At 39.4% G+C, this 27837-nt stretch overlaps 1 protein-coding gene across 2 annotated transcripts; it reads left to right on the top strand.

The window, feature by feature from the left end:
• On the top strand, nt 1-27301 carry RNF149 (ring finger protein 149). Of its 2 annotated transcripts, XM_059406283.1 has the most exons (7): nt 3-605; nt 11315-11565; nt 12453-12521; nt 16524-16606; nt 19311-19407; nt 23044-23239; nt 26063-27301. In XM_059406283.1, exons 1-7 carry the CDS (start codon nt 149-151, stop codon nt 26116-26118), a joined length of 1209 nt encoding a protein of 402 aa, XP_059262266.1. In that variant the 5' UTR covers nt 3-148; the 3' UTR covers nt 26119-27301. The 2 variants fall into 2 exon arrangements, with proteins under 2 accessions (XP_059262267.1, XP_059262266.1); XM_059406284.1 differs by lacking the exons at nt 16524-16606; nt 19311-19407 and having other exon boundaries at nt 1-605.
• Nucleotides 27302-27837: the final 536 nt, after the last annotated feature.

Below are 27837 nucleotides of genomic sequence, written 5' to 3'. Positions count from 1 at the left end.
GGTGCGCGTGCGCCGCAGCCCCGCCCGCCGACCCGCCTGGCTCTTATCCCGCTCGGCGGCAAGCGCCTGGTTCTTAACTCCCTTCGGAGGCCTCGCGCGCGCGCGGTTCCAGCCCCGGCCTCCTCCTCGTCTGGCCGGCGGGGGGGCCATGGCGTGTCGGCGGCGACCCGAGGCTGGCGTCGGGGCCCGCGGCGCGCTGGCGCTGCTGGCGCTGGCTCTGAACGTGCCCGGGGCCAGGGGCCGGGCGCTCGAGTGGTACTCGGCCGTGGTGAGCACGGAGTACGTGGACCCGCACACGAACCGCACCGTGTGGAGCGTCTCGGAGAGCGGCCGCTTCGGCGACAGCTCGCCCAAGGAGGGCGCGCAGGGCCTGGTGGGCGTCCCGCGCGCGGCGGACCGCGACCCCGAGGGCTGCGCGCCAGACACTCGCTTCCTCGTGCCAGCGCCCGGCGGCCAGGGGGACGCGCCCTGGGTGGCCCTGGTGGCGCGTGGGGGCTGCACCTTCAAGGACAAGGTGCTGGTGGCGGCGCGGAGGAACGCCTCGGCCGTGGTCCTCTACAACGGGGAGGGCCACGGGAACCTCACCACGCCCATGTCCCACGCGGGTGAGCGGAGGCCGGGGGACGCGGGGAGGCGGCGGGGGGGGGGCGCCTCTGTAGCTTAGTCAAGGGCGGCAGCCCTCTCGACCTCGGCCTTGATTCCCAGGGGGACGCCGCGAAGGGGCTTGGGGCGCGACTCTGATGGCTTCTGGAGGTCAGGAACTGGGAGGGAAGCTCGATGGGCGCGCCGTGACACCCCCGGGGCTTTTTGGGGCCTTAGGCGGGCCTGATTAGATCTTCGCCTTGGGCCCTTCAGGTGCAGGGGGGGTGCCCTCTGGAGGCCCTTCAGGTGTAGGGGAGAACGAAAGAAATAAACACCCACCCGAAGAGGATTGTGGTGGAAATTCTCATGATTGCTCAATCGTGGGTCCCTTTCCATTCATCGTTTTCACAAAGTCAAGTGAGGTAGGAATTGAAGCTCGCTCCTAGCTCACTCCCAAGGTCTGGCAGTCCCTTCACCAATGTCAAGTGGTGGTTTGGTCGGGCTCTGGTTTCTCCACTTTCATAAAACGTGTGTGTATTCTGAACTTCTGAGTCAGAAAAGCTGGATTTAAGTGCGGATATGCTTTCTCACTTTCTACATGTAAGGTTGTAATAACCGGCCCTACTGCTAGCCCTCGAGTCTTGAGTTTAGATGAAATTTTCCAGGTTGTGTTCATTCAGGAAAAGGTCTTGCTCTTTGCCAGGAGACGATTCCCACACACCTATTCTCCAGGGCAACAGGTTGCGTCTTCAAGCCCTGGTGACAATTTGAGAATCTAATTTTGCAAGATGTCCTCCTCAGAACTGAAATCGGAGTGCTATGGGACCTGAACCCAGCAGAGTGAACATTTTTCTGTTACGATTTTTAAGATCATGACTCATTCTGAATTTATTGTGATTAAAGTCTTTTTTAAACGTTGCTGCTGCAAGTCAGACATCCTATTTCCTGTACTTTTGTTTTTCATTCTGCTTTGACTTCTCAAAAGCAAGTTCGAACTTAACTCTGGTGACAGAAAAGAGACTTTGGATTTGGTCTGTTTTAGCTGCGATGGGAATAGAAATCAGTTGAGAGGTGAGAAAATGGAGAATGTTAGAACAATTCTTTCAAGAATTGAGAGAATTCAGTTCTTTCAAGCACAGCTCAAGATGTGCTGAGAAGTGTGCAGAAACTATGGGACAAGGGGGGGTTAGGGTGGATGATGGTAGGGCATATTGAAATTGGATGGTAGTGATGTGGTAGAGATCCAGCAGTGAGGAGAAGTAACCCCAAGAGTCCACTCTTAAGAAGGCCATGTCTAGGATACTTCGGAGGGGTTGGCCTTAGTAGAGGGAAATTCTCAGTTGCAACAGAAGGAAGTGGTTTTGGAAGAGGAAGTAGGAGCAGAGGCCTGTGTGGTGGGATTGGGTGAGGTGCCACCTTTGGTGCAGCTATTCCAGTGATTACAAGTCTACCAAATTGTCTTTGTACCCAAGCCGTGTTTCCATAAAACTACCATGAAAAGCCCTGTCAGATTTCAGAGACCATTCCTGATACATCCTATTGATGATGTTTTCCCAATTTTAGTAGTTCTTTTTTTTTTTTTAAGATTTTATTTATTTATTTGACCAAAAGAGACAGAAAGAGCACAAGCAGGCTGAGAGAGAGGGAGAAGCAGAATCTCTGAAGAGCAGGGAGCCCAATGCAGGGTTAATGCCCAGCACCCTGTGACCGTGATCCGAGCTGGAAGCAGATGCTTAACTGATCAAGCCACCCAGGTGCCCCCAATTTTAGTAGTTCTGTCAAAGAAAAGAGGTTAGTGTGTCAGGATTGTCTGAGTCTGGGTCCTTGCAGTCTCTTCTGAGTCTACATCTTTATTTGGACCTTTTCTTTTGAATGGCTGGCGCAGGGACTACAATTTCCTAAATCTGTTTACTGCATTTTTTGATAATGATGTTAGCATTTTTCCAGGGTACTAGCACTTGCTCTAATCATGGGTCAGCCACCTTGCTTATGTTATTTGACATAATTTAGCCAGGCCCCAAAAAACACCTCGTTGATGTTTATTTTAAATCCTCGTGAGTTTCTCTTCTGTTATCAACGTCCATTCTAGTCTTTTTACCCTGAGAATCATTCTGTTTGAGAAAAGAGATAAAAGTAACAGCTTTAGCAATTTTTTTTTAATGTGTGGAAGTTCCCCAGTGTGTAGGGAGTGTGCTCAATGCTCTCCATGCAGTGGTTCCCTTAATCCTCCTGACAGCCTTTTAACACAGGTGCTTTAACCCCATTCTTTGGATGAGAAAACTGGTCCATGGTAAGGGGAGGGGGAAGAGTATGCATTGCCAGATCATTCTTTGTTGTGGGAGGGGCTGGCTGTTCTGTGCATTAATGGGATGTTTAGCATCCCTGGTCTCTGCCTACTAGATTGCAACAGTACTTACCCAATTGTGACAACCAAAAATGTGTCCAGATAATACCAAGGGGGGGAGGCGGTTACTGATGACAGAGTCATCCAATGTTTTGAACCACTGACTTAAAGGGAGATTAATTTGGTAGCATTGTGACCAGCAGTTTAAACAGAGAAAAACCTGCAGAGACGCTAGTCCATTGGGCTGATCCACGGAGAAATAAAATTGACTCTTGAACAACACAAGGCTTAGAGGTACCAACCCCCTGTGCAGTGGAAAAGATTTTCTGTATAACTTTTGACTCCCCCAAAACTTAACCACTGATAGCCTCCTGTTGACTGGGCATTTTACCAATAACATAAACAGTAAACACGTTTTATATGTTATTATGTATTGCACATAATAATATAAGTTAGAGAGAAGGAAATATAATATAAGCTAGATTCTTATAAGCTAGAGAGAAGGAAATGTTATATTAAAATCAAAGAGAAAATACATTTACTATACTGTACTGTATTGGGGGGAAAATCCTTGCATAATTTAACCCACACATTTCAAACCTGTGTTGTTCAAGGGTCAACTGTATAAGGGCCAATACTGTAGCAGTGACTATAGGAATGGAAAGGTATGACCTTCACAGAACTTGGCCCAACTGGGAAAAAAGGTACAGATGTATCATGACTTTTTGACAATGAAATAGCATTAAGAATTGGAATGAATTAAGTCAGAAGACAAACTGGCTTTGACATACTTGAATTTGAAATGTTACATAGAACCTTGAATGTAGCTCAAGTTAGGTTTCTTGGATTTTGTCAGAATGTGGCTGGCGGCAGGAAAGACCACAGATTTCAGTGGTTTTGATGTTCCTGTGTAGCACTCGTGTTCTGCAAAACAGATAAGAGATGGCTGCTTGTAAAATTGAATCATGAGTCTTTTCCCAAATCTCAGGGAGAATTTCTGCAGTTTTTCTTAAGCCTGTTGCTTGGCTGTACTAAATCCAGTACAAGATACTTTGGGTATAAATCAGTGTTTTATTGTGTTTCTAAAAATCATGATTTTAAGATAATCTGTGAGAACAACTATAAGGACTGTTAATTAATCTTAGTTAATTTTCTTTACTTTAGCAGACAGAATAATGAGTAGCCACTTTGGGCTAAGTATTGTGCTTGCTCAGGTATAGAAGTACATGACACATGCCTGCCTTTGAGGAGTTTCTGACCTGGTGGGAGTGATAAACAACTTTCCAGACAATATGGTTTGAATATTGATGGAATTAACACACATGGTCGCTTAGGAAGCATAAAGGAAGGGCATCTAAAACACATACTGCAGGGATGACTAGAAGTTAGTTTGACTAAGATGAGTAAAAATTGATACAAGTCAAATCATTAAAACAAAAGTTCTTAGGGATCCCTGGGTGGCTCAGTTGGTTAAATGTCTGCCTTCAGCTCAGGTCATGATCCGAGTTCTGGGATAGAGTCCCTGCTCCTGAGCAGGGAGCCTGCTTCTCCCTCTGCCCTGCCACTCCCTCGCTTGTGTGCACTCTCTGTCTCTGACAAATAAATAAAATCTTTTTAAAAAAAGAAAGGAAAAGAAACTTGAAAAAAATAAAAGTTTTTTAGAGCCTTGGCCTTACTTAGTTTGATTATTGTTGGTTAACAAATAGGATGATCCTTTAGCTGAAATCTTGGCATGTCCTTTTAAGCATAGATTCATTCATTCACTCTGTGTATGTTAACTTTATTCATTCTGTTAATAGCTGTTTACTGAGTGCCAACTACTGGCAAGGCTTAGAGCTATGTTTGAAGAAGGGGCCGGAGTTGGGTGGAGAAAAATGACAAAAATGTAGAAGTCCCTAGTGTTATAGAAGATGTGCATTTTGCATTTGCAGGGCATGATAAATAGTTTATGAATAATAAATTTTTGACGTGTATTAACATGATGATGATGTGCTGTACTCAAAATGATCTAAAAATGTGGATTTTAATTATGTATTTTGGTGCTGTAGGAAAACAGAAATGGCACCTCACAACCACACGTAGAAGGTAGGTTTAACTAAGATGGTTCCCAGAAAGATCGAGTTTTGAAGGATATGTTGGTGGAGAGGGTGTGTCTGAGTGTGAAAGGGGGGGGATTGGTCTATAGGCATTCTTGGTGGTGGGAATAGCATTGCAAGAGACTGAAGCCCTGAGATAAAGTAATGCATTTAGGAACCCTGCAAAGAGTTGTATATTCAACAAATACAAAATATTTTTGAGCAAGTCAAATTATCCAAAACATAATTTAAATTTCCAAGAAAAGAATTAAACATTTGTTTTTTGTGCCCTCCCAACACTCCCTAGTCAACCATAAAAACATTTCTGTTTCGCATAATAGCTTCAGATCTCAGAGACATTTGCATTCATATTGGGTGTACCATTTCTATTAATATTCTCTGTATTGGGGCATTTCAACTAGAATACAGCCAATTTTTCAGATAGATTCATGCATACAGAAACTCTTCTATGGGTCACCACTGCATGATACTTGGCTACAAAAACTAAGAAATAAGAACAGGTAGTACTTGTCTAGTGAGGGAGAGAAACCTATAAAGAAATTCTAGTAGGTGTTTTATACACCTACTAGAGCTGTATCTAAAAGGAACTGATGCATTGCAGGCACAAAGGGGTGGGTGGTGCTGAGAAGCCCTGTGTTGGGTTTGTGCTGAATCTTGAAGATTTGACCACAGTTTTTCCAGGTTTGGGGGCAGAAGGTGGAGAGGGCATGGAATTTATGAGAAAGAAAGAAAACCTGAAATTTAATGGGATTCTTTTGCCGGGACTCTTAACATGTATTTCTTGCTGCCTGAATTAGTTTTCTAGAGCAGAAATCTAATCCACCACTTTAAATATTTCAGTAGTTCCCACTCCCTTCAAAGAATGCTGAAATCTAAATAGTTTCCTCTGGGAGGAGAGAAATGGTACACTAGACTTACATGTAACCTCTAGAATTTTGAACCTATTGACCAAGACAGGATTTCTTACTTCTTTGTTTTTGAGCAAGTGGGAAGAGAAACACTGACATCTGAAAGGAAACAGAAATATATGCAGTTTTATTTCTGGCACGGAAGAGTTTTATATTACAGACAGTTTGGCTTGCTAAAGAGTACTATATTTGGTATTTATTATTTGACAAGTAGGTTTATGACCCTGTACTCTGTACACAGACATTGTGCTAAGTAAGACAAAAATAAACTGCCTTCGAGTTTTCCTGTCTAATGGTGAGAGGTATAGATTCTTTGGGGGAGGGAAAGGGATTGCACAAGATGACCATTTTTACAGAAGCATGACTGGTAACAGTGTTAAGGACTAGGGAAGAAAAGTCCTAAGAACTTTTTCTCCTCTCCCAAGTCTTTGCATATCTGTATGTCCTTTGAAGAAACTCAGCTGTGTAGTTGGGAAATAAGCTGTGATTTGCTCTCATGTGTACCTGAGGTTCTACAGGATTGGCCGGGGGAGGTGGCAATGCATGATGAAGTAAGGGCAGGGCCAGGTGAGGTGCCTGTACTTGGTATCCCTTCCAGTCATGCACATGGTGACCCCAAGCTAGTGCATTTTTACTCAGCTGCCGTATCTCCAGTTCATCCTTAAAAGATGTTCTAGAATATCAGTGAGTCTTCATCCTGCATTTTATTAATTTAAAGAAGTTAAAGAAGCAATCTTGCTGCTGTAATTAGTATAGCAAATGGTTTAGCTGTCATCCTAGACACAGTATTTTTTTTTATGATTTCTTTTAAATCAGCGAACTGTTTTAGTTTCCTAGGTGAAAAATTTCAAGTTAATATTGCAAGTGTTTTCAGTTCAGTGGATCCCTCTGACAATCACTGTGTCAGTTGCCCCTTCCTTTGAAAATTTTGGTGTTCAAGAACCTCTCTAGTCTCAATTCTCTTCTACCTCTCATTTATTCATTCATTTATTCAACAAATATTTATGGAACACTTCAGGTTCTAGGTAAGGCACTGGGGATAAAGAGATAAACAAGATACCTTTACATATACAGTAGTCACCCCCCTTATCATGGTTTCAGTTACCCAAGGTCAGCCTCGGTCAGGAAGTAGACCTTTCTTCCGACTTAGAGTCAGAAGGTTAGTAGTAACCTAACGTTAGGTCATAATGTCTACGTCATTCACCTCAATTCATCTGATCACATGGGCATTTTATCATCTCACATTGTCACAAGAAGGGTGAGTATAGTACAAAGTATTTTGAGAGACCACATTCATGACTCTTTTTGCAGCATGTTGTACAATTGCCCTACTTTATTATTAGTTGTTAATCTCTTATTGTACCTAATTTATAAGTTAAATTTTATCATAGGTATGTATAGGAAAAAACAGCATATATATAGCATCCGTTGCTATTTGCAATTTCAGGCAGTTCCTGGAGGTCTTGGGATGTATCCTTTGTGATAAGGGGGACAACTGTATTTTAGTCACTAACCAGATTGGACCTCACTATCCCAAATATGTCTTTATGATGATTTCACAGCCTAAAAAGCCTCCCTTTGTTTGCTTGGTAAACTTTTCCTGTCCTTCAACATGTAGCTCAAGTGTGCTTCCTAGGGAAAGCATTCTCTCCACCTAAGACAAAATTATCACTTCATTTCTGCAGCACTTTGTATCCCACTTTCTTAGTAAATAAGAAATAGTCCAAAATAGAAAAATTCTCATTCTCATTATATAGCTGAAGAAATACTCTCAGAGGGTAGTTTCTCCAGACTCAGACAGTGGATGACAGATCTGGACCGAGTCTGTGTGGTTCTGAAGATTGGGTCCCACATTAGGAGGCAGGACAGAGATAATGCATGGGTACTGGGTTTTCAGCCCCTAGAACTGGGTATATGACATTCAGCAGCTTTCCCAATTTCTGAGCCCTCATTTGTAAAATGGTAATTTGGCTTCTCTGCTTCAAGTGAGATGTAAATGTGAAAGTGCTCCGAAGTTGGTTTTCCCCGTTTAACACAAAGAACATTATGTCAGTACCGAAGTTTTATGTAGCTGTGACTGTGGCATGGAAACATTTATTTTCTGCGTATAACTTTTTAACTGAGACCAACACATGGGGTTCATTAAACCGTTCTTTCTACTTGAGTATGTGCTTGAAGTTTTCCACAAAAAGAGATTTATGAGAAAAGGCTTTCAGCTTATAAAGTGGCATGTAATTGTAAGTGGTATAATTATCCTAATAATTGTTTCTGTGCTTGTGTTTCTTAGCTTCTAGATGTTTGTTTTCCTGAAGGCAGGAAATGCCTTCCTCCTTATAGTGTCTCGCCAGTTGATGACATGGCAGACTGCGTGAGTAGGGAGACAAGTACAGTTTTTGCTAAGTGACACAAAGGACTGGCTTCCAGGCAGGAGCCACCTTAGAAGGGTGCCCTTCTGGTGTTTCAGTAACTAAATCCTGATGGCAGGGGGCCACAGTGGATTTGCTGCAGGTTAATGTTTCTCTCTGCAATAAAATTGTTAAAACACAGTTTTGAAGTGATGCCAGGGAACATTCTTTATGTGTATTTTATTTTTATTTATTATTTTTTAAAGATTTTATTTATTTGAGAGAGAACACAGCAGCAGGTAGAGGGAGAGGGAGAAGCGGGGGCTCCCTGCTCAGTGAGGAGCCTGACGTGGGCCTTGATCCCAGGACCCCAGGATCATAACCTGAGCTGAAGACAGGCGCTTAACCGACTGAGCCACCCAGGCACCCCTTTATGTGTATTTTTAAAATTAGTTTTTGAGTAGATAATATGTGCACATCGTACAGAATTTTTGTGTCCAGCTCCTCTCCCCAGATGCAGTCAGGGTCCCTAGGCTCTGGGTCGCCTTTCAGAGGCAGTCCAAATTGATGTGACATGCAGATCTTTCATCCACATAGCTTGACATGTTGCGCTTTCCCCTCAGTAGTCTTGCCTACTGTTCATTCTAATGGAGTCGCTGCCTCAATCTGTGTACACATACTATATAGTGTATGTAACCCTTTTCCTATTGATGGATGTTTAGATTGTGATGGCAAAAACTTAAAGAAGATAAATTTGACAACAGATATCTTTACAGATAGCTCCTGTATACACATGCAAGTGTATTTGTGCATAAGTTCTTGGACATGGAATTGCTGTGCATTAAATTTCTTGGGAAAAATAAATAAAATTTTTTTGATAGCCATTGCCCTCCATGCAAGACTGTAATACTAAACTCCCCCTGCAGTGGGCAAGAATGCAGATTTGTGCTCATTCTTGCCATTATGGAGGATCAAAACTATTTGACCTTTGCCAGTCATATAGGTACAGATGGTCCCTGACTTATTGTGGTTTGACTTGGAATTTTTTGACTTTATGGTGGTACAAAAGCAGTACACATTTAGTGGAAACCATACTTCAAATTTTGAATTTGGATCCTTTCCAGAGCTAGTGATATGTCCTACAGGACTCTCTCATGATGCTGGGTTGTAGCGGCAGCCCCAGTTCCCAATCTGCGACATGATCACAAAGGTCAACAACCATTCTCTACCCAGATCACCATTTAATTTTTTTACTTTTGGTACTATATTCAGAAAATTACTTGAGCTAGCACTTTCCTGTAGGCATGGTGTTAGAGGATTTTGCCCAACAGTAGACTTACAAGTGTTATGAGCATTTTAAGGTAGGCTAGGTTAAGCTGTGATGTTCAATATTAAGTGCATTTTCTACTTAGGATATTTTCAACTTAGGATAGGTTTTCAGGATGCAATGCACATAAGTTGAAGATCTTTTTAATGTTTTCATTTGTACCATGACTTTTCATGAGTTTAAAATCTATTTGTTGGGGAATGACCACAGAGGTGTACAGGTTTTCTTTTTGGGGCAATGAAAATGTTAATTGAATTAGATTGTGGTGATAGTCACAGAACCTTTATGAGTATACTAAAAAACGGTGAATTGTATACTTTAAAAGGGTGAGTTTTATGCCATGTGAATTCTTATCTAACTAAAGCTGATACGTAAAAAAAGACTTTTTGTCTTTTCTGGAAACTGATTTCATTTCCTTTGTTTTTCTGTTGCTCTTTCTCTTACAGGAAATTGTTTTCTGTATTTGTTATATTAATGTGTTCGCCACCCCCACTTTGGCCATTTGCTTTTTTGCTCTTGATTCCTTGATTTTGCTCTTTTTCAGTCATGTGGAAATTTTTCATTTTTTAATTTCCTCTCTTTTATATATTTAAATCTTTGATTTACTTGGAACTTATTTTGCCATTAATTGTGAGAAAGGGATACAGCTTTTTTATTTTCCCTCAGATAAGACCCAATTATCCCCATACTATTTTTAAAAAATTATCCTGTATCCCATTGATTTAAGATTACAGTTTTATCATATACTAAGATTTTTTTTGTATTTGGGTCTAATTTCTGGACTTCGATTCTACCCCTTTTTTCTGGTTGTCTTCCTTAGCTACTACCACACTGTTTTAATTTCTTTAATTGTAAAGGTTAGTTCAGGTTTTACTTTTAAAAAGTTTTCCTGATCATTTGTGATTATTTTCCCCTAGTGAACTTCAGAAACAGCATTTTTAAAGTTTAAAGAATTCAATTGATAATTTATGGTTATTATATTAATTTATGGATAGATTTGTATAAACTGTTTTACCCCTTTCCTAATTTTTTTATATTATGTCTGCTCATTCCTTCAGACTAGTGTTAAATAATAGTGATCATAGAAGAAATTCTCAGATTGCCTCCCTCTGATTAATAAGCATACTTTAGGTATTATGAGGTTTTTTTTAAGATTTTATTTATTTGAGAGAGAGAGAACGTGGGAGGGAGAAGCAGACTTCCCGCTGAGTGGGGAGCCTCATGCTGGGCTTGATCCCGGGACCCCAGGATCATGACCTGGGTGGCAGATGCCACCCAGGCGTCCCTAGGTATTATGTATTAATATTCATAAGTGAAATTAGTCTGGTTCTTTGGTTTATTCCCATGTTTAGCTTTATTTTCTAGAAATAATTTTTTAAACTTCTTTTTTAACTTTATAATCTACTGTGGAATAATTTTAGTACCATCAGTGTTCAAGTTTTGGTGGTAGAATTCACCGTGGAATTGAGTGGGGCTCTTACCCTTGCGGGGGGAATAGTTATTAGAGAACTGTTATTTTTCTAATACAGTCAGTCTGTTTTCTGTTTTGGGGCCAGTTTTGGTAACTTATGTTTTTCTTGAAAATTAAATATTTTTTGTAAGTTTTTAGATATTACATATAGACAAGCTGTACTATTCTCGTATTTTTCTCTTACTTTCTCTGTATCTCATTTTTGTTCTTCATATTGACTTTTTTTTGTTCTTCCCCACAGGAACTGGAAATATAGTGGTCATTATGGTGAGCTACCCAAAAGGAAGAGAAATTTTGGATCTGGTGCAGAAAGGCATTGCAGTGAAAATGACCATAGGGGTTGGCACCCGTCATGTACAGGAGTTCATCAGTGGTCAGTCTGTGGTATTTGTGGCCATCGCCTTCATCACCATGATGATTATCTCATTAGCCTGGCTGATATTTTACTATATACAGCGTTTCCTATATACTGGCTCACAGTTTGGAAGTCAGGTAATTATGGGTAATTCTTTTTAACTTTGCTTTTTAAAAGATAGTTCATAAATATTTCTTAAATATTCCCTGCAACTATATTAGAGTTTTGTGGGGTTTTGGGGTTTTGGGTTTTCACTCGTACTATTTAATTAATATAACTTTTTAAAAATAATTTTTAATTAGACTGTATTAAATTTTCTGTTCTGTGGGAAATATCTTTAAATGGGGTCATTTTTGCATGTTTTGTTCCTCTGAATACCCTCTTTCTCTTTTTCAGATATAAAGGAATAATAAATAGGCCTGAGGTAGAGTAGATGTGGTTCTGTGTTTAAAACAAGGAGAACCCTGGGCCTGAAGATGGGAGGGGCTTCCTGGCTTCTGCTGTGGGGCAACTTTTGAAGCCATTTATCTGCAGAGAGATAGTGTCTCTGTCACAGCAAAGAAGAGGGCACTTGAAGAGACAGAGGCTTCCACAGATAGGCCTTTGAATTTCACACTTACGTATTGTCTTGAAAAGCCACTCTTTTTGGCTTTGTAGGTAGTCCTTTCTGGTCATCTTGTACATGCTGACTTGGTGAAAACTTCTTTCTTTTTTAGGGACAGATATTAGTAGATGAATCAGTGGGACCCCTCTTCCCATCCTCAGCTTCCTACTCTATTGCCAATGTTTACACATAGGCATTGGTTTCTTCTTCAGGCATGGAATTGAAAATAAAGTCTTGATCAAACACCCCTAAGTTATATGTGGCTGTTTTATACATTAAGATGTAAATGGTAATTTTTGTTTTTTTCATTATAGTCAATTTAACTTTTTTTTTTTTAAGATTTTTTTCTGTAAGTTTAGGTGAATTTTTTAAAATAATGACTTAAAATTTTTAGTGATAATAATATTTTTCCTATCTAAGAGCCATAGGAAAGAAGCTAAGAAAATCATTGGCCAGCTTCCACTTCATACTGTAAAGCATGGAGAAAAGGTAACATTTTCATGGGGTTTTTTGTTTCTTTTAGAATAAAGTATGTATCTGTTTATATGTCTAACTAAAACTTTCCAGTCTATTAAATGCACATTGAACATGTGGGGTTTTGACTAGTTTGAGTTAGTACTAACTTGCATACTTGTATTCAGTGTAGAGAAGAGTTGACAGAAGTACTCAGTTGCACATGTGAAGAGCCACCTAAACTCCTTGGCACCAGAGAAGGTAGCCACTAGTTGTATACAGTTATTTTACTTTAAATGGATAAAATTGACCTTAAAATTCATTCCTGAGTCACACTAGCTACATTCCAAATGCTCAAAGGGCTTGGCTGGCTGCTGCCATACTGGATAGGACTGACATGTCCCTCACTTAAGAAGGTTCTACCTGTTGGTCAGACCAAGGTGACTCTAAGGAAGGTAAAGAACTTCCAAGTTCCCTTGGACCATAGACCTTTGATACTTTAAATTCATTTTTGTTAAATTTGAGGCTATTGGCTATAAGTCCATTCTCTCTGGTTCCCTTAAATACAGGGGGGGAAAAAACTGGGATTTATAGAGAAGGGGAGGGAAGATGTACTTAAAACTACTTTTGGGAAAAACGAAACATTTTGACATGGCCCACCTGGGACATAAAAGGTCAGAATCATACCAGAGTTTTAAAGCATTTTGGGAATGGGACATATCCTAAATCCAGAACCTCAGAATCTTAGAGGATCGATTCTTTAAGAGGAAAACAGTTGCTAATGCAGTAATAGTACTTTTTTTAAATGGTCTGTCTTCTTTGTCTTGAGATGTTGATAAGTGAGTTGACTTGTTAGGTATAGGTTCGTTCTGTTATTTTGATTTTTACTTCTTTTCACCAAATTGTTGAGACTTCATCTATTCCACCCTCCACTCCCCATTCAAAAACGAGAATAACTGCACTTATTTTATGTATCCCTTCTTTGGACCAACTTGAAAGCAGAAATAATACTCATTAAATTATAGATCTTTGATTTTTTAAAAAACTTTGGATTTTGATATTAATCATTTTAATATTTTAAGATACTCTTAAATTATATTCTTCAAGTGTACTTTAAGATGCTCTTTTAAGTATCTTAGATACTTAAAAGTTTAAGATACTCTTTTTAAGATACTCTTAGAATTATATTGTTGGTTTCCATTCTTTCCCTAATGCCTTATATAGAAAAAACAGTTGAATTTTTTTTTTTAAGATGTTATTTATTTGACAGGGATCACAAGTAGGTGAGAGAGAGAGAGAGAGAGGCAGGCAGAGAGAGAGAGAGAGAAGGAAGCATGCTCCCCACTGAGCAGAGAGTCTGATGTGAGGCTCTATCCCAGGACCCTGGGATCACGACCTGAGCTGAAGGCAGAGGCTTAACCCACTGAGCCACCCAGGTGCCCCATCAGTTGAATTTTAACAGTTTGTGCAGGATACTGGTTTCTTCCCATACAGATGTAGTGAACAAAAAAGTGAAACAAAACAAAGTTTCTCATGTTACGGCTTGAGATTAGCACTTGAGGTACAGACCTCTGAGGGTCATTGGAGAGAGAGTCTCCACTGAATGCCTGTGACAAACTCTGCATGTATGGCACATAGCCAGTCACTTGATGTAAGCATGTAATTTTATGTTCCCCTTAGAATATGTCTTCTGTTCCATAGCAGGAAATCTCAGTCTATAAATATGAATAGAGATTTATATGTATAATATACTGAATTAAGTCTTTGAGAACACAAGTAAATTGATAGTATCCTCTTCATGTTCAGAGCGTTTGCTTTTTTTAGGATTTTTTAAAGATTTATTCATTTGAGGGGCGCCTGAATGGCTCAGTCGTTAAGTGTCTGCCTTAGGCTCAAGTCATGATCCCAGGGTCCTAGGATTGAGCTTCGCACTGGGCTCCCTGCTTGGCCGGGAGCCAGCTTCTTCCTTTCCCACTCCCGCTGCTTGTGTTCCCTCTCTCACTATCTCTCTCTCTCTGTCAAATAAATAAATAAATAAAATCTTAAAAAAAAAAATTATTCATCTGAGGGAGAGTGAGAGCACAAGCAGGGGGAGAGTTAGAGGCAGAGGAGAAGCAGACTCCTCACTGAGCAGGGAGCCAGACATGGGGCTCAATCCTAGGACCCCAGGATCATGGCCTGAGCTGAAAGCAGGCGCTTCACCAACTGAGCCTCCCAGGAGCCCCCAGAGTATTTCTTTTTACAGAACATTTTTGAAACTGTGATTCTACTGTTTTTGAAAATTGTCAAAATAATGGTTAAAAAAAAGATCCCTAAATGGTCTGTGAGATACATATGTGGATTTTTCTTATCTTTTCTTTTTTTTTAAGTTTTATTTAAGTATTCTCTGCACCCCATATGGGGCTCAGACTTATAACTCTGAGTGCAAGAGTCCCATGCTCCTTTGACCAATGCTAGCCAGGTTCCAACACATGGATTTTCTGATTATTTTGATTAAGTCTGTACAGAAAAATGTTGTTTTCTTAAATCTACATCTTGTGCAGTTCTAGAGAGGTGTTTGGTTTCTAGTTTTTCTTTTCTTATGGACTCATTCACTATAATGTATACACTTACAGACCATTAGGGACTTTAAAAATTATTTCATCAATTTTGTATGGCATACGATAAGAGATAATATTTACTTTAGCGGCAACATACAATTTTAAGTGTTACAGAACTCTAATATAGTCTCTGATAATAGTAATCAGTTTTTACTGCTTGCTTGCGAACAAGTAATGTACATGGCTCAGTGTATTTTTTAAAATAATTACATAAGGACAGGGTAGCTAACATTGGAGCTACATGCAGACATTGATTGGTAGTTCTTGAATCCATCCCAGAATCAAAGAGAGTCTCATTGACCTGTCTTGGGTTAGATGACCCTCTGGCTGTGCCTGCTTTGATGGGATGAGGCCAGGTGGATCAATGTGGGAGTTACCCAGGGAAATGGGGCAGGGCTGACACTACCAAAAGGGTCGATGACCCTGGGTGCTGGGTCACTCAGTCGGTTAAGTGGCTGCCTTTGGCTTGGGTCATGATCCTGGGGTCCTGGGATGAAGGCCTGCATCAGGTTCCCTGCTGATTGCTTCTCCCTCTTCTTCTGCTACTCCCCCTGCTTGTCCTCTCTTTCTGTCAAATAAATAAATACAGTCTTAAAAAAATAAATAAAATTTTTAAAAAAAGGTTGATGACCCATAGCTTCTTAGAAGTGGAGATTTTGTCACAACTTCCCCAGCAAGTTTTATTTCCTTTTACCTTTGTTAATTTGAAGGATGAAAAACAGTAATTTATTTTAATCTGTAATTCTTTTATTGCTAGTGAGGGGAATATTTTCAAATATTTAGCCATTTGTGTTTTCTCATTTGCAAGTTGTAACTATGTTCTTTAGCAAATTCTAGTGAAAGTGCTCCTGTTTTGTTTTTAATGATTCTAGAAACAAGTAGCTTATTGGATATTCTCTTTACAAGTTTTATATTTGAGGGCACCTGGGTGGCTCAGTGGGTTAAGTCTCTGCCTTTGGCTTAGGTCATGATCTCAGGGTCCTGGTATCGATCCCCGCATCGGGCTCTCTGCTCAGCAGGGAGCCTGCTTCCCCCTCTCTCTCTGCCTGCCCCTCTGCCTACTTGTGATCTCTGTCTGTCAAATAAATAAACAAATCTTAAAAAAAAAATGATGCATTACAAGTTTTATATTTGAAAAATAATTTTTATTACAGTAAAGTAAGTATTTGCATTTCTACAACCCTTAAAACATGAACACTACCCTAGTATCAAAACTGTTCATGTCTGATTAGGTACACAACAAAATTTTTTCCTTTTCAGCCAGATTCCTTAAATCTCTGGATAGTGGTAAAAAGTAAATACTGAGTAGAGATTGTGTTTAGCTTCTGGTTGTACCCTGGTATTATTAAGTTTGTCATTGTTTTACCCAGGATGCTGTGAGTTTTATCAAGACCATGTAGCAATGATACAGTGAACTCTTTTCTTTTCCTTTTTATAGGGAATTGATGTTGATGCTGAAAATTGTGCAGTGTGTATTGAAAATTTTAAAGTAAAGGATGTTATCAGAATTCTGCCATGCAAGTATGTTTTTTTTATCTTTCCTGAGATGCTAAAAATTACTGGATAGATTTCTTTCTTTTTCTTTTTTTTTTTTTAAAGATTTTATTTATTTAACAGACAGAGATCACAAGCAGGCAGAGAGGCAGGCAGAGAGAGAGGGAGAAGCAGGCTCCCTGCAGAGCAGAGAGTCCGACGTGGGGCTCAATCCCAGGACCCTGAGATCATGACCGGAGCTGAAGGCAGAGGCTTAACCCACTGAGCTACCCAGGCGCCCCCTGGATAGATTTCTGACAAAAGTGTTAATGTTTCTTTTTTGATGCTGTCACATGATCTTGTGATCAGCTCCTCCTTTAGGAAGCAAGCTTCAAGCCTTCTAGGCTTCTGGATTATATTACTTTAGAATTTCTTAGCAGACCTCAGGCCCTAAGGCAGACCCATTATATATCTTTGCACAGATTGGCTTTTAGTCTTAAGCAAGATTTCATTAGAATCCTGAGCATTCTGTCATACATCTAGCCGTTCAAAACGTACATTATGTGGGAGCAGGGAAACTGAAGCATGACAGGTGAAGGCCCCAGGGGGGAGGGCCAGAAATGGTTAGCAGAAAGTCAAGGAGGATAGTAGTTTGTTGTTATTTGCACCCTGGCTTTTAGTTCTTCTGGGGTAACTGCAAAATAAATATTTCTCACTTTAGGTACACGAGGGGCTTTGCTTTAGCAATGGGAAGTTGTGATTTCCTTTTTTTTTTTTTTTTAAATAATCAGATACTTTAACTGATAACTGTTTAGAAGAAATGGCTGTAACCAGAAGTGTATCTAAAAATATGTTTTCAGTCAGACTAATTTGAATTATGCTTCCCACCTATTAGGTCAGAAATTAATAATATATAATTACGGTTTCCTTTATGTTTACAAAGTAGTATATATATAAATATAGTAGATTAAATTCTCAGTAATTCTATAGTGAAAACAAATGAATATCAGAGTAACAAAATCGTCCAGAATAAAGATAGCTAACTTTTGTCTACAGGCATTTATATGAGGTTGGTGTGGTGGGTAGTTAATGAATTACTGTCAATATATCCTTTGGAAAGTTTTTTTTTTTTTTTTTTAAGATTTTATTCATTTATTTGGCACAGAGAGAGAGAGAGACAGTGAGAGCAGGAACACAAGCAATGGGAGTAGAAGAGGGAAAGCAGGTTTCCTGCCAAGCAGGGAGCCCAACGTGGGGCTTGATCCCAGGACCCTGGGATGGTGACCTGAGCCAAAGACACACTTAATGACTGAGCCACCCAGACGCCCCTCCTGTGGAAAGTTATTAAAATAGGAAAGAATTTTCATCTAAGATGGTTTAGGGCAAGTCTTTCTGACTTAAAATGATGCGTGGAATGCAGCATAAATGAGTGGCCTGTGGCTCACTTCTTTGTTACACCAGATACGTCCTCATGGCTGAGCTGGGTTTTGTCCTACACCCTCACAAGCAGACATGTTGCTTGCGCACATTTCATGGTCTTCTCATCTAGGGTTTTTACTTAATTTTCTTCTGTGCTTTAACAGATTTCCCAGTAAAGCCAACATGTGCATTTTTGTTAAGATTATTCCATTGGGTTAGTCAGTTTCAGTTTCAGTTTGAGGATAGAAAGGTCAGAAGACTAGCTAGGCTAGACTATGTTACGTAATTAAATAGTGTTATTTTTTTTTTTTAAGATTTTATTTATTTATTTGACAGAGAGAGATCACAAGGAGGCAGAGAGGCAGGCAGAGAGAGAGTGAGGAGGAAGCAGGCTCCCTGCTGAGCAGAGAGCCCGATGCGGGACTCGATCCCAGAACCCTGAGATCATGACCTGAGCCGAAAGCAGCGGCCTAACCCACTGAGCCACCCAGGCGCCCCAAATAGTGTTATTTTTAACTGCATTAGCAGATTTCAGTATGAAGAAGAGGTCTTCACACAACAGCATGAATAGCGAACAGTTGCTGGGTGTTTACTGTGTCCTGCACCGTTGTAAGCATGTTACGTATTTGCTGCTGAGAACTGGAGTGGAGGTGCAGAGGTTAAGCAACTAGTTCAGAATTCCAGTGTCACGTCACACAGCTGGTGTGGGAGCCATGGGTCCTATACCCACTCTGCCTGACTCCTTATCTTCATCCTGTGGGAAACAGATTCACTATACAGGAGGCAAAGTTAGCTGACTAAGACAAGTCAGTAAAAAGAAAATACAAAGGCAATTTTTACTTCTTCAATTCTGAAAAGTTATCATTATATAAGAATGTGGAATATACAAAAATATGTTGAGACAGAAAATAAGTGTTTTTTTTTAAGCCTGAGGCCCAGAGATAATCTGTTGCTGTACTTCCATTTGATTCATTTTGTGAACTTACATAAGATACTCTCAGTTTATTATTATTAGTTAGCTGTTGGTTTATTTATGCCACATTTATTCCTAAGCAGCTTTTAAGTAAGTTACAAAGGCACAGAAAAATACAACCTAGCATGAAGCGAAAATAACCATGCTATTTTCATGGCAAGAAGGGAAAATTTCCCTGTTAAGTTCCAGACTCTGTTTAACTTGGAAAGTAGAATAGGTAATTACATAGAGTAAGTGAATAGAATGTTGATATGAAGTCGTTTAACTTGTACTGAGAAGATGAGTTAGCAGAATGTGTTATTTCCTTTATAAGATACAATCATTTATTTTAAAAAATTAACACATACTTAATCTTTTTAGGCATATTTTTCATAGAATATGCATTGACCCATGGCTTTTGGATCACCGCACGTGTCCAATGTGTAAACTTGATGTCATCAAAGCCCTGGGATATTGGGTTTGTTACATTTTTGTTTATATTTAATCTCTGCCCCAATTCTTCTAAGTGATTCAGTTTCAGTACTGACCAGAGGCAAGAGGAGTGGACTGAGTGCTCCTTCGAACATCTTTGTGGTTCCCTGAAGAAATTTTCCTCTTGATTAAAAATGAATATTTAAGAAATCCCAAAAAGTTAATGAACTCTACTGCTTTTGTGATTATAGACTGATACGTCATATGTTTCCCCCAAGTATTTGTAATTGCTTAGTGCAGTATATTGTTATGCTGCCCTGTAGAAGGTATAAATACTCCTCAGTTTCATATAAACAAGAATTACAAATCTTTGAAATGAAAGGAGCCTCATACATTTTCTGGCTCAAGATGCATATTTTACATATGAGGAAACTGAAGCCAACACTTCTCGACACCAGGTCTCAAATTTCTGGGTTTGGAAATCATATCTTACTGGGGAAATTGGTCCTGTATGGAATTTGTTCCATTGGTTTGTGGTACTTAGGTGGTCATAGGACCTTCCTCCAAAAATGAAGACATGAGGGCAGAGCGAAAGAGAGTTCTTCATAGTAGCCAGCCAGGTGCTGAGGGCCTTACACACATTATTGCATCATACCCTCATAGCCAGTCTGGGAGGTAAGTACTGCTTCTCTCCCTATATTTACTAATTAGGAACTTGAGCTTAGAAAAGCCGAGTAGCTCACCGAAGGTCACACAGCTAGTACTTGGGAATCTATTTTCAGATACAGGTTTGCTTAATTCAAGGGTACAAGCTTTTAACCAGTAGTCCCACCCAAAAGGGGAAGACATAGAGGTGAAAAAAGCCAGATTTTTCTAGATTGTTATTTTTTATTGTCTTTAGAATTTTCATAAAATCTTTTAACGTCTTAAAAGATTCCTGATTAAATAGCAAATAGTTTTGAACTAATGATCTTATTACTTTAGAAAAAGTAATTTAAATGTCACATACTTTTCTTATTGCTAAACATATTTTTTTTAGGGTTTTTTTTAATAATTACAATAGAGTTAGAAACCTCAAGGAGTTTTTTCTGTGGTAAGCATTTCATGCACCTTATAGCCCCAGTAGCCCTCAAGGAGTCCTCTCATATTCTAGCTTGGCGGGTGTTGGAAAGATAGTTGAGCAACTGCCTTGATTACCACTGTCATTTTCCATGAATCATATTTTTTTTTTTTTGGTAAGATGTATTTATTTTAGAGTGCGCACATGCATGCACGAGTGGGGGAGAGGGACAGAGAGAGAGAGAGAACGTTCAAGCAGACTCCCCACTGAGCACAGAGCCCAACACAGGGCTCAATCTCATGACCTAAGCTGAAACCCAAGAGTCTAAAGGGTGCTCAACCAACTGAGCCACCTAGGCTAGGCGTCCCTGTGAATTATATTTCTCAAGTATGAGTTCCAGAATGCCTCCACCATAGGTACAGGAAAGGAGGAAGGTCAGCATTCAAGAACTCTTACTGAAAACAAACTGTCTTGCTTTGATGTCTAGAAAATTTGTCTTTCCTCTAGAATTTCAAACATTTGTTTGTAGTTTTTAATAATGATGGCTCTGTTTAGCAGGGGCATAACAGTGAATTTGAGACTTAGTGAACTGAGCCTTTGTCTTGGACCCCCTTCCTGGAATTTGAAGCATTTTAAACAGTACAATACAGGGAGAACGACAGATGTTTTTTTTTTGCCAAAGTTTTCCTTTTTCCTCTTCTCCTTTCTCTTTTCTTTCATTAGGTAGATCATTTTAAGATATTTTATGATCTAAAGATCATTTTAAGTTATTTTCTTTATGGTCAGTAGTTTTAAACCTGCTTTTCATTTCTAGAAATTTTTGTAAGGGTATTTCACTAAACCTTAGCACTGAGACTAATCCTCATGAGTTTTGTTTTTGGAGCTACATATACATACATATATTTCACACATTAAAAATGAAGATTTATTTTGCATCAGGTTGGATTGATTTTTTTATTAGAATAGTAATTTCAGAAAGCTTGACTATGTCCTAAAAGTGTGATTTCTTTTTTGAAGAACAGAAACCTGTAGTAACTTTAAATCAAACTCTAAGAAATTAACTTGTCTTGCCCTTAATTGTTTTTACAATTTTTGATGAGTGTGCCATTTTATTTACTCCCTTTGCCCCTACTGCATTGGATTTTGTAGACAGTGATGACACACTGTCGTATGACAACTAGTTCTTGTTCCCAAGGAAACAGCTGTGGTGAGAGGGCTGCCATCAGTCCTTCATGTGGACTTGAGAGGTGGTCCTTGTGTTAGCAGCTACAACCTTCTTGATGTGCCATTTGTCGTTGTTTTCATTCATTCAGCACATTCATTCAGCATGTATCAAAGGAGTGCTCTCTCAGGTGCTAGATTGGACCTTGACTTGGGGAGACAAAGATGAGTAAGACGCAGCCCTTCTGGTTGTGGACTTTCACTTTCTGGACTGTGAGGGCCAGGGCATACACCCACGCACAACGCTGCAAAGGAGGTATGTTTGAAGTGCCGAGGAGCACGGAGAAAGGAAATTACCCTGCCAGGTAGAGTGGGAAGATAAGAGGGTGGTTTTTTAAGAGGGGAGTCTGAGCTGGGTGTTAAAGGATTTGCCTGCCAGATCAGTATATTGCAGATGAGGGTGTGACCATGTTTGGCTTTGAGACTGGCAGGTGGTTAAGTTTGGCGGGTATTTTGGTAACTATCTGGGAAAACAGATGGGGTAGGCTGGGTGGGATTTTGGACATTAAGGCTACTCAGTAGGATTTGTGGTTTGATGTGTCTGGAGTCTGTTCTGAGGGTGTTCAGTTACTTAGCAGTGAGAAGGAGGCAGCGTTACTATGTGGTTCAGGAGGAGGGCTGTTCTAGAACTGGGTGGGGCGGCAGCGGGAGGAGCCATATGGTGTGCCCTCACCCGGAAGCCTGGGGAGGAAGGTGGAACCAGCACCATGTTCTTGGCGTGAGCCTCAGGCTCAATGTGAACAGACAGCCACCCCTCCTTTACCAGGTTACCTCACAAGTGGTTTCCTCTCACAGCATGACTCTGGCTCTGGCATTACTCAGAAAGGTATCTGGATAAACCTCTGAGACTGGGCTGTCACTTTCCTTACCCTGTTTTTTTATTTAACACAGCAAATGGGGGAGTTGCAGGTACACTGACAACGGATAGACACTGTCTTGAGCTGATAGAATCCACAACGGATTCTTCTAAAGTGAATCAAACGCAGTCTGAAGCCCTCTGTTGTCAGACACTGTGTTCTTCTGAAACCCTGGTGCCCAGTAAGACAGTAGGGCAGTTTGAGGCAATCATCCAAGATCACAGCCACAGCCAGGCTAATTCACACCCCCTGTTCAGGAAGCAAGGAAAGTGTGTCTGACAACGGTTTAGAGTTTAAAAGGTGGCATTCCTTTCATCAAGGGGAAAAGCAGTTTTTCAAATGAACAGTGTTTAGGTCTTGGAAAGCTGCCTATTGAGAAGTAATTCATTTTCTGATGTTGCTAAATAAAGAAGACATTAGTGTTTTTGCCCTATATTGTGTATAAAAGTAAATACTTTATAGGAATTATGAGTAATGATTATGAAATGATAGACAAGCTTTGACTGTGTTATTCAGACAAGGTATTTTCTTTTGTTCTCTCAAGGGAGAGCTTGAAGATGTGCCCGAGACGTCTGCTCCAGAACCTACCCCTGGGAGTGTTTTGGTGGCAAATTTGAGTATCAGTTTACAAGATGACAGAAGTGAGGGGAGCAGTTTGCCCTCGTCTTCCACTAGTGATTCTGCACCACCGTGTGACGCTAGTTTCAAAGAAGATGCAGGTGAAAACACAGCCTTACTAGGTAAGTGCCTTGCACATTCTAAAACAAAATGATGTTAGCAGGTGGGGAAAATAATGCAGAAAAGCATAAAGGACAAAAAACCCCATAATCCCACACCTGTGAATACCATTTTAACATTTTGGTAAATACCTTTTCAGATGTTTTCTGTGTTTAAGGATGGGAAGAGTATCATATATGTGCTGTTAGGTAACCTGTTTTCCCCTTAACATGTGAAGCTCTTTATGTGGTAGGTGCGTGATTCTGTGTGGTACGTAGTGTCACAGCTCCAGTTCACTAGAATTTCTTTAAACTGCACCCTTTTGGTGGACTTCAGCACTTTGAAATCATGTGTATACCTACCACTTATCCGATTGCTTCTTGTCATTCTGAGAGATAAAATAGAGTGAATTGCCTTTTTTATTATTATTACCGAGAGAGTACCTTTTCATAATTGTTTGTTGTTTTTATTCCCTTAGGAGTAGCCTGTTTCATGTTTACCTTGTTTTGCTCTGGAGAAACTAATTTTTTCATGTCTTTGTCGAATGTATTGTATATTTCTCCCCCAATTTTGGTATCCTTTGGTTGATATATTTTGTAGACAGAAATGTTTCATTTTTCTCTAGTCCAACATATTGTCTCATGATTCTGCCTTTGATAGCATGCTAACTTGGAAGGCCTTCCTCATCTCAGGATCTAAGTATATTAACCCATATCTTACTAATATTTGTGGTTCTGTATTTTATTACCTTTAAATCTTTAATCCACATGGTTGAAGAGAAGATTTAACCTACTTTTCCCCAAATGCTTAATCAGTTCTCCCAATATTTAGTGAATTGTAATTATTTTAGTGACTAATAATCTAGTGAATAAGACATATCAACGTTTTGATATTGCCAAGGCAAATCCCTTCATCTTGAGTTAAAAAAAAAACTCTGTACTAGTCTGCATTTTTTAAAAAAGATTTTATTTCTTTATTTGACAGAGACAGCGAGAGAGGGAATACAAATGGGAGGCAGTGGGAAAGGGCTCAGCTTTCTGCTGAGCCTGATGCGGGGCTCAGTCCCAGGACCCTGGGATTGTGATCTGAGCCAAAGGAAGATGTTTAACGACTGAGCTACCCAGGCGCCCGTATTCTACATTTTCTAAAAAAAAAAAAAAAGTAATCAAATTATTTGCTAAGTGAAAGAAAATCCCATTAGAATTTTTATATTACTTTAGCTGGGAAGAACTAATGCTTCTAATTTTGAATTTTGTCATTACGGGAAGAGGACACATAATTTCCAAATCAGTGACACTCAAACTGAATCACTTTTGTATTTGACATGTTTAAGCTGTCAGGCAAAGATAGCTAGAAGTATTAGAACTGGGGTTTTAAACTGGTATCAGAGGGAAAAGACCACATTGTGAAAGAGAAGGGGAGCATTCATTTCATAACCCTGGAAGGTGGCAAGGGCATTCTCCTAATTAGCTCCCTGGCCTCCTGCTGGGCTTGAACCACCTCAGGGATTCCATCAAATTGAGCTCAAGTACATGCCAGTGTGGTTTTTGCCATTGCCTTCAGTCTCCAGAAAAGAAACTAAATTTCCTTTCTTTTGTACTTGACCACCCTTGAGATAATTAAATGCTGCTGAGGACTCTTATCCTGACAAAATGTCTTTCAAAAGCAGTCTCCCATGTTTCCTGTGTTCTTGTTACCTGTCGTGCATTAGTTTATCAGCATCTCTCCTCTCAGCTAAGATGATATCATGTGAAGTAGTGCATAGAAATAAAGGTGGAAAAAGAAGCTAGGCTATAGAACAACAGAATGTTAGATGCCTTCTGAAGAAGCTGGGCCCCCTCATACTTTCATGTGCTCGCGCACGTGTGTGTGTATGTGAGTACGTATGTGTGCCATGCATGTGTGTGTGCATGTGCACTTGGTTTCTATTTTTTTGCCCCCCCCCACCTTTTAAAAAATATTTCCAAGTATTTGTTAACCAGTAAGTTGACAGGTAATTTTAAATGATAATGTTCTTTCTACTTTATCACCATACCAATATAATTTGAGAAATGTTAAATTGGAGAAATCAGTTCTTTTAAGCAGACATTAGTACTTCCAAAATAAAATATGGCTTCACTTAAAGTTGAGAAAACATTTGCTGGGGTCTTAGGAGCAACCAGAAATAAAACATGGAAATTATTAATAGTAGACTACTTGCCGAAGGGTGTTTCCCTGGCGAGTGCTCCTTCTGTTGTCCAGTTGACCTTCTTGGCTCTGACTGTAGGTGAGTTCAAGTATTCTGAGTTTAAGGAGTATTCTGTTCCTGTAAGAAACCTTTGTGCTTAAATTATTTTGTCTTACTCTTCCTAGTAATAACAGTCTGTCCAGATTAAGTACCTGTTCCTCTTCCAAGATAGATTAACCTCACTGTGCCTGTGCTTAATCATCTGTAAAATGAGTATAATAATATCCTAGTCCTCATTGGGTCACATACATAATCCAGTAAATGCTCGCTGTTTTCATGGGCAGTGGTGACACCATCATCATTGTCGTTGTCACAGCTCTCTGGCTTACTTTTGAAAACATACACTAATACCACCAACCAAGACTTGTCATTTCTTTATAGCCCCATGCTGATCAGAGTAATGTTGGTTAGACTAATACTAGAAAACCTCTCATAATATATATGTGAAGAAGATGCTTGTATATTTTTCATGACTTTCTGAAATGAGTTGCCATTTTTACATGTAAGTTTTGTTTAAATTTTTCTGTTGTTTCTTGAGTTATAGCCTCTAAAGGATCTGTTTATGTAATTACAGTTTAGAATATGCGAAGTTACTTTGGGTTTTGTTGCTTTGTTGTAGAAGCGGGCAGGAGTGACCTGCAACGTGGAGGACCCATCTCCTCACGCACATCCTGATGACCACATCATGGATAGAGCTTTGGCTTGAATCAAAGGACTTTTTTTTTTTTTTTTTTAAACTTCAGCACATAGTTTGTATATTTGAAAATAATGTACATTCTTTTACCTTTCAGATTCTGATTTGATATCCAAAGGGCTATTTTATTCTTAAAGAGACGTTTTGATTAGTTTTAATATATTTATCTACTAAAATGTATCATTTATGATAAACAGTATGTTGCTTTGGACTATTACAGAGACCACTAGGAAGGCACTCTAAAGGTCAGGGTATGTTTCTGAATAGTAGTCTAGCTGCTACGGTACCGTAAAAACAGGATTAATTTTGCTTCTCAAGGATGATTTTAGACTGAGCAACTGAATTTAGACCAATGGAAATGCAATTGTATAATTCAGTGATTGATCATGAGTTTTCCCTGGAGGAAAGATTTTTCTAGAACATTAAACCTGTGAATGAGATGAGAGAAATCTATAGCTTTCTTGAACCGCCATGTCATCATCCAGAGACTTCGAAATCTAAGAAGACTTCTTCATGATTTTCTCTTGGAATTATAGGAAAAGCACTAGATGGACTTTATTTTAGGCTTTGCAGTTTTCCTTTTTAATTTCTAATTTCTTATGACACCTTAAAGGAGAGGGAAATTTGTCCATTTTTTCCACAAATAAGAAAAGCTAAGATTCTGTCTGCATCACACTTAAGCAATAAATTTTTCATTGCCTTAAAATTTAAAAAAAATTTTTTTTCATTGCCTTAAGGGAAATCGAGTAGGCAGAATTATTTTTAGTAAATGATGACTGTATTGGTCCCAAGTGCTATTTAATCTTTACAACTAAAAAGGTAATAGATGGAGAATTTTGATTGTCACTACAAAAGAAACAAGCAACCAGTTTTCTTGATTGGTTTAAAGCAGACTTAATGATGACCTTGTGTCATCTATCCTTTTTAAAATCTTGGCTGTTCTTGTAGGTGAAAGGGTCAGGTTAATGTAAAGCTTTTGGAGATTGTGCTCTTTAAGTTTTCTAAAATGATTAAGCACACACATAGTCTTCTCCCTCTTGGAGGTGGAAGTGGAGGAGGGTGAGGGAGAGTTACCTCTTAACTGTTGTCCTTTGTTCCTTCTAAGCTAGTTGCTGTGTATATCTTTATTTTGTGAGTAAAAAATAAATGTTGAGAAAAATATAACTTTTAAAAATCTAAAGAATTTATTCTTAAAGCTGCATCTAATTGTATATAGTTTATTTTTTTAAACTGTTTGTTGCACCTGGATTCTAGCCATAGTGAAACACTTGGTGAGTTTTACTTTTTCTTTATTTCCATTTTACTGAAGTAAACTCTGGCCAGGTTCAATTTGAGGAGCTGATGAAATAGAAAATTTGTCTTTGAGCTCTCATTTTAACAGCCTCAAAGTAGGTTTCCATAATAGCCATTATCTTTGAAATCTGCCTTCTGTGGTTTTTTGAGAATAGGAAGGTATGTCCTTGATTCTGTACCAAGTAGACTTTTTGCTCTTTGTATTTTAAGATACATACTTGGGAAAAATGCTTTAATTAATGATTCTCTATAGTATCCAATAAAGCAGACTTCTAAAAAGAATACTATGACGGATCAAGGTAAATTGTTTTTGATAATTACACAAGTGAGATTTCTTTTTTTTTTTTTTTTAAAGATTTTATTTATTTATTTGACAGACAGAGATCACAAGTAGGCAGAGAGGCAGG

Source organism: Mustela nigripes, chromosome 7, assembly GCF_022355385.1.
Source record: "Mustela nigripes isolate SB6536 chromosome 7, MUSNIG.SB6536, whole genome shotgun sequence".
NCBI lineage: Eukaryota > Metazoa > Chordata > Mammalia > Carnivora > Mustelidae > Mustela > Mustela nigripes.
Note: the sequence above shows the minus strand (reverse complement) of the source record. Positions and strands in the feature narration are given on the sequence as shown.